Genomic DNA, 7,500 nt, shown 5'->3' with positions numbered 1-7,500 from the left:
GATGATGGCTTGTTTACTACGGGCTTTAGAAATATGGCTGTAGTGCTCCACCGCCCTATAATGAGGCGTGTTTAACCTAACCTAACCCTTGTATCCCAACAGTTAACTATTTTATATCGGTTAGGTATAGTAAAATTATTAATTTTTTACTCCTTTGTATAAAGTGAGGCTATTACGGATATAACATTATCGTCTTCTCCCGAGGTTAATAATTATACTTAGATTATGTTAGGTAAAGTAATAAATGATATGATATGAGTAAGGTAAGGTAAGGTAATATAATATAAAAAAAAATATCCCTGCAATGTGCCAACAATATATATTTACTTATATGTTTATATAACACACTGCAGATGTAACAAATTTGTGTTTCCCGCGTTATTTTCATTCGCCGAAGCGCTAGATTTAGCAGGAATCCAAGATGTTAGCGCCTGGCGATCCCTTTCGTTACACCCGCCTTGGGTTTAAAAGTAAGGCCTCCCTCACTCAGAGGTTCGCCAGGCGAAGCTTCGCCAGGCGAACGCCAGCATTGGCGAAAGGTTTTAAAAGCACTTTATACAATACTGTATGAACTTTATGCTATTATACAAAAAATAACATTATACTTTAACAAAAGAGTTAAAAAAAATGCTATTTTACTATTCCTAACTGATATAAGAAATTGAACTGTAGGCCTACAAGGGTATCATTAGAGACGCCTCATTATAGGGCGGTGGAGCACTACAGCTATGTTTCTATAGCCAAAAGTAAACATGCCAACATCAAAACACTTTTGGTAACATTTGGGAAAAGAACATTATCCCTACAACCAAAATAACAACCTAAATCTAAACAAGTCATCTCGGGGGTGGGAGGTAGGGGTAGGGGGGAAGGAATACAGCTGATGTCTTGAGCTCTCGACTGGAACATCGAAGGTCTTGAAAAAAAAACTACGTATATACGTTAATTCATAATGAATTGTGATTTTAAGATATTTTAGAATTTCAATGTGATTCCTACATCATATCATACACAAATATGTTACTAATTTATAATTTGAAAGCAAGAAAATGATAATCAAACAGCTCTCGCGACTTTGCTTCGCCAGGCTGTTCCTATACGATCTTTCGCCAGCTCTAGCGAACGTTCGCCAGGCATGAATTTAATAGTACGAAATTCCGGATCGCCCGGCGAAACCTTACGCCAGCACTGGCGAAAGGTTTTAAAAGTACGGGCTTTAGAGATGGGGTGGGGGTTGGGTGGGGGGGGTGAAGGGGATACCTGCTTGAAGGATTTGAAAGATGTTTATTTCATCATTTCGTTGTATTTTCATCAATCACTAATTTCTATTTCCTGTACCTGGCATTCTTTACTCATTTTTTTTTTTGTTATCTATTTATCATTATCATTATTTCACTTCGTAAAGCACCAGTATTTCCCATTAATATTTTGTTTATTTATTTATTTATTTATTTTACGCTTTCATCAAAATTTCCCGCCAAAATCTATGGGGTTTCTCAACATTTTTATTCATCTGTTCTATTTCCTATTCATTTATTCATTAATCATTCATTTATTCTTTTTTACACCTTAATCAACCGCTGTTATTTTCACCTGCTGATTAATTACAACATTTTCCCGTTTTATTCATTTTTTCATTACTTATTCATTCATATTTTACAGCCTCATCATCCCCTGTTATTCTCACCTGATTATTAGCAACATATCCCCCATTTAATTCGTTTATTGATAATTGATTCTTCTATCTTGTTACTATTATTATTATTATCATTATCATTATTACTATTGTCATTATTATTATTTATTATTATTATTATTATTATTATTATTATTATTATTATTATTATTATTATTATTATCATTATTATTATTATTATTATTATCATTATTATTATTATTATTATTATTATTATTATTGTTATTGTTATTGTTGTTGTTATCATCATTATTATCTTATTATTATTATCATTATTATTATTATTATTATTATTATTATTATTATTATCATTATTATTATTATTATTTTTATTATTATCATGATCATTATCATTATCATTATCAATGTTATTAATTTTATTATTATTATCATTATTATTATTATTATTATTATCATTATCATCAGTCTTTTCTTTACACCCGTTAGTCTCACCTATTAATCCACATTTTCCCTCATTTAATTCATTTATTAATAACCCATTCATTTTTTACACCCATTATCCTCACCTGTTAATCAACAACATTCCCCCCCCCCCATTTAATTCATATATTAACTCATTATTTATTTATTTATTTATTTATTTTGTAATTCATTGATTTTTTTTACACCCGTTATCCTCACCTGCTGATCCTCGCCAATATAAAAGGCGGGGGAAGCGCTGCCGTGCTCTCCATACTCGTCGAATACACCCCAACGGAAGTGCGACCATTCGTGGACGAGGACCTTGCCTGGAGGTGGATGAAGGGTGGAGGTGGAGGGGGAAGGAGGGGGAGAGAGGTGGAGGATGGAGGGGGGAGGGGGAAGGGGGAGAGAGGTGGAGGATGGAAGGGGATGGGGAGGGGTGGAGGAGTGAATGGGAAGGGGAAGGATGGGGGAGGTGGAGGAGGGGGTGGAGAGAGGTGGGGATGGAGGGGGAACGGGGAGAGAGGTGGAGGGGGAAGGGGAAGGAGGGGGGTAAAGAGAGGTGGGAGGGGGAAAGGAAAGAGAGGTGGAGGGAGACGGGGGTATAGGGGAAGAGTAGGGTGGAGGAGAGACGATGTAGGTGGGGGGAAAGGCGGAGGGGGGGGGGAGGGTAAAGGAGAGAAAAAGAGGAAAAGCGGATGGAAGAGGTAGAAGGGAGAACAGGGAAGAAGAAGGAGGAGGAAGAGAAGGTAGTTGTGGTGGAAGAATAGGAAAAAGAGAATCAGAAAAAGCAGAGGAAGAGGGGGAGGAAAAAGTGAAATAAGATGAGGGGGAGAAAAGGGAATGAGGTGGAACAGGAGGAGGAGGAGGAGGAAGAGGCGGAGGAAAGGAAGGAGGTGAAGAAAGAGGAGGAGAGAGAGGTGGACAAGAAGGTGAGGATGGATAGAGAGAGGAAAAGAGGGGAGGAGAAAGTGGACGAGGAGAGGATAGAGGAAGAAGAGGAGGATGTGAAAAAAAGAGAAAGGAGAAAAAGATTAAGAACACGAGGAAGAAGAAGAAAAGAAAGAGTAGGAGTAACGGAAGTCAAGAAAAAAAATATGAAAGAGAAGTAAAGAGAAAAAAAAGAATAATTAATAACTCAGTAATGTCGTAGATGATAATACATTCTACTATTTCATAAATGACTTAATAGACAAACGAATAACATACGATTAATATAAAAACACATAGTTAAACAAATATAAACATAAATATATGCACGCAAATAAATGAACAAAAACACATACATAGCTATACATACAAAATACATACGGACTCTATCCTTCTCATTCTCTATCTTAGTTACTCATGCCACTCTTTCACGTCTTCTGTCCCTCCTTCCTATCTCTTCCTATTCTCTTTCACCTATCCTCGGTCTTTCCCTGCTTCTCTTCTTCTCTTCCTATTCATCTCCTTCCATTCCAATTCCTCTATTTCCCTTCCTATCCCTCCCTATTCTCCATTCTCTCCCTATGTCTGTCCTCTTTCCTTACTCCTATTCCTCTTTCTCATCTTACTCGTTTCCCTCTCTAGTTTTTTATCTTTTCTCTTTCCTTCCTATACTTTTCTATTTCTTCCTACTGCTCGATCTCCCTAGCTACCCCCCTCCCCCTCCTCACCCGTACTCGCCCTCCAACACTACCCCCTCCCTCCCTCTCCTTCCTCTCACTCCCCATCCCCTCCCTGACCCCCCTCCTTACTCCCTAATACCCCTGCCCCATCTCCCTACCCATTCCCCCTCCCTCCTTCCTTACCCTGTCCTTCTTTTCCTCCTCCCTGCTCCACCTCCTACCCATGCCCTCTCCCTCCCTTCATCCCCTGTCCTTCTCTTCCTCCTCCCTGCTCCACCTCCCTACTCATTCCATCTCGTTCCCTTTTTTCCCATTCCTCCCTCCCTTCCTCCCACCCCTGCTACAACCCTCCCATCTCTTCCATACTTATCCCTGTTCCAACTCTCTACCCATTCCCTCCTAACCCCCCCCCCTCAAACCCTTCCCTCCCCCCCTTTTCTAACCTCTTTCCCCCCCTCCCTCCCCTCTCTTCATACCCTCCCCTCCTCCTCCCCTCACTTCCTCCCTCCTTCCCTCTCTTCCTCCTTCCTTCACTTCCTCCCTCCCTCTTCTCTCTTCTTACTTTCCTTCCTTTCTCTTCCATCCTCCTTCACTCCCCTCCTCCAATCCCATCCATCCCTCCCCCAATCCCTTCCTCCCACCCCTTCCCTCCCTTCCTCCCTCCCCCTCCTCCTCCCTCCCATCCATCCCTCCTCCAATCCCTTCCTCCCACCCCTTCTCTATCCTCCTTCCCTCCATCCCATCCCTCCCTCCCCCAATCCCTTCCTCCCACCCCTTCTCTATCCTACTTCCCTCCCTCCTCCCTCCCCCAATCCCTTCCTCCCACCCCTTCTCTATCCTCTCCTTCCCTCCCTCCCTCCCTCCCATCCATCCCTCTCAATCCCTTCCCTTCCCACCCCTTCTCTATCCTCCTTCCCTCCCATCCCTCCCTCCCCCAATCCCTTCCTCCCACCCCTTCTCTATCCTCCTTCCCTCCCCTCCTCCCTCCCTCCCACCCCTTCCCTCCCCTCCTTCCCTCCCTCCCCTCCTCCCTCCTTCCCATCCCTCCCTCCCCCAGTCCCTTCCTCCCACCCCTTCCCTCCCCTCCCTCTCTCCCATCCATCCCTCCTCCCACCCCTTCCTTCCCTCCCCTCCCTCCCTCCCCCAATCCCTTCTCCCAACACTTACCTGGCGATCCAAAAGTACTGTTGAAATCCCCATACATGAGAGCGGTGTATGTGGGTGTCAGGTGGATATAGGCCCCTGACTCGCCACACCCGCCCAGCTGCAAAGTGTATGGGATGTCCCCGTGCTCTGGATGTGGCAGATCTACTCGCAGGGCCGCCGTGGATAGCAACCCGGACATGTTCGTCGACTGTTGGATACGGTGTGGATATATTAGGAGGAGGGAGAGAGAGGGGGGAGGAGGAGGAGGAAGGGAAAGAAGGGGGAGGGGAGGATAGAGAGAAGGGGAGGGGGGAGGAGGAGGAGGAGAGGATAGAGAGAAGGGGAGGGGGGGAGGAGGAGAGGAGAGGATAGAGAGAAGGGGAGGGGGGGGGAGGATGAGGAGAGGATAGGGAGAAGGGGAAGAGGGAGAGGAGGGGATGGAAGAGGAGGAGGGAGGGAGAGGATAAAGAGAAGGGGAGAGGAGGAGATGGAAAAGGAGGAGGGAGGGAGAGGATAAAGAGAAGGGGAGAGGAGGAGGAGGGAGAGAAGAAGGAGGGGACAGAGAGAAGGCGAGGAGGAGAGGTGGGTGTAGTGAAGAGGGAAAGGGGAGAGGAGGAGGAAGGAGTATAGAAAAGAGGGAGAGAGGAGGTAGCAGGGTAGAGATTGAAAGGAGGAGAGGAAGAGGGGGGGGGGGGGTAGAGTGAGGTTAAACAGATAGTATATCTGAGTTACTCAGTACCTACGTAATATATATTTTTTTACTGCTTGTTCTTATCGTGTTTGTTATGTCCCTTGAAGATACTGTGTTGGCTGAAGCTTCTCTTACACAAGCACTGTAATTCGGTGAAGAATTATCTGCCTGTCTCTGCCTCTCTCTCTCTCTCTCTCTCTCTCTCTCTCTCTCTCTGTCTATATAAATATATATATATATATATATATATATATATATATATATATATATATATATATATATATATATATATATATATATACATATATATATATAGCTATAAATCTATCTATCTCTCTCTCTCTCTCTCTCTCTCTCTCTCTCTCTCTCTCTCTCTCTCTCTCTCTCTCTCACTCACTCACTCTCTCTCTCTCTCTCTCTCTCTCTCTCTCTCTCTCTCTCTCTCTCTCTCTCTTTTCTCTCTCTCTCTCTGTTCTTTCTTTCTCGCTCTCTCTCTCTCTCTCTCTCTCTCTCTCTCTCTCTCTTTTCTCTCTCTCTCTCTCTCTCTCTCTCTCTCTCTCTCTCTCTCTCTCTCTCTCTCTCTCTCTCTCTCTCTCTCTCTCTCTCTCTCTCTCTCTGTCTCTCTCTCTCTCTATCATTACTTATTTCTGAAAAGAAACTCATTCATCGAAATATTTACTACCTAAGACTTATTCCATTTTTCATTCATTCATCTTTTCAACATCAGCTGATCTACCCTTACGCATAGAGGATGGAGGATTAAAAACAATAAACTTACTATCAGTTAATTTCCGGCTTTTGTTAACAGTACTGCCATCTGGTGCCATGTGTTGACATCTGCCCCACGCCCTTTCATTAACACCAATTTTCTCTGTTCTCTTTCTGTGTTCCTTTCCTTCTCTCTCTGTATCCCTCTTGTTGTCTCTTTCTCTTTCTTTGTCTCTCTCTCTCTCTGTCTGTTTCTCTCTCTCTCTCTCTCTCTCTCTCTCTCTCTCTCTCTCTCTCTCTCTCTCTCTCTCTCTCTCTCTCTCTCTCTCTCTCTCTCTCTCTCTCTCTTCTTTCTCCTTCCCTGCCTCTTTTCCTCCCTTCCTCTTTTCTTCCTTTCATCTCTGCCTCATCCCCCTCTATCTAATTCATTTTATCTCTCTCTCCTCTCTCTCTCTTTCTCTCTCTCTCTCTTTCTCTTTCTTTGTCTCTCTCTCTCTCTCTCTCTCTCTCTCTCTCTCTCTCTCTCTCTCTCTCTCTCTCTTTCTCTTTCTCTCTCTCTCTCCCTCTATCTATCCCTTTATCTAGCTATCTTTCTTTATTCATTTATATCTTTTTCTTTTGTTATCCCTTTCTTCCTCTATCTGTTTTGCTGTCTCTCCCCTCTGTCTGTCTGTCTGTCTGTCTGTCTGTCTGTCTGTCTGTCTGTCTGTCTCTCTCTCTCTCTCTCTTTCTCTCTCTCTCTCTTTCTTTCTCTCTCTCTCTCTTTCTTTCTCTCTCTCTCTCTATCTATCTATCTATCTATCTATCTATCTATCTATCTATCTATATCTCTCTTTCTCTTTCTCTCTCTCCCTCTATCTATCTATCTCTTTATCTATCTATCTTTATTTATTTATTTTTCTTTTGTTATCCCTTTCTTCCTCTATTTGTTTTGCTGCCTCTCCCCTCTGTCTGTCTGTCTGTCTGTCTGTCTGTCTGTCCGTCTGTCTGTCTGTCTGTCTGTCTGTCTCTCTCTCTCTCTCTCTCTCTCTCTCTCTCTCTCTCTCCCTCACACCCTCCCTCCCCCCCTCCCTCCCTCTCCCTCTCTCTCCCTCCCTCCCTCCCTCTCTCTCTCCCTCTCCCTCTCCCTCTCCCTCTCCCTCTCCCTCTCCCTCTTCTCTCTCTCTCTCCCTCCTTCCCTCCCATCCTCCCTTCCCATCCTCCCTTCCCATCCCTTCCTCCTTCTC

General features: G+C 43.7%; 1 protein-coding gene across 1 annotated transcript in view; it reads right to left on the bottom strand.

Annotated features, from left to right (window-relative positions):
• LOC113830587 (calcium-activated chloride channel regulator 1) overlaps positions 1 to 7,500 on the bottom strand; it is a 43,253-nt gene that overhangs the window by 27,518 nt on the left and 8,235 nt on the right. Inside the window, exons 3-4 of the mRNA XM_070117141.1 lie at positions 4,897 to 5,083; positions 2,339 to 2,445 (exon numbers count right to left, since the gene is read on the bottom strand). Coding sequence (XP_069973242.1) covers positions 2,339 to 2,445; positions 4,897 to 5,083 — 294 coding nt within the window. The remainder of the gene's footprint in view (positions 1 to 2,338; positions 2,446 to 4,896; positions 5,084 to 7,500) is intronic.

The sequence above is a fragment of the Penaeus vannamei genome, chromosome 39 (assembly GCF_042767895.1).
Source record: "Penaeus vannamei isolate JL-2024 chromosome 39, ASM4276789v1, whole genome shotgun sequence".
In the NCBI taxonomy this organism is placed as follows: domain Eukaryota; kingdom Metazoa; phylum Arthropoda; class Malacostraca; order Decapoda; family Penaeidae; genus Penaeus; species Penaeus vannamei.
The sequence above is the reverse complement of the archived record's forward strand: the minus strand, read 5'-3'. Positions and strand labels throughout refer to the sequence as shown.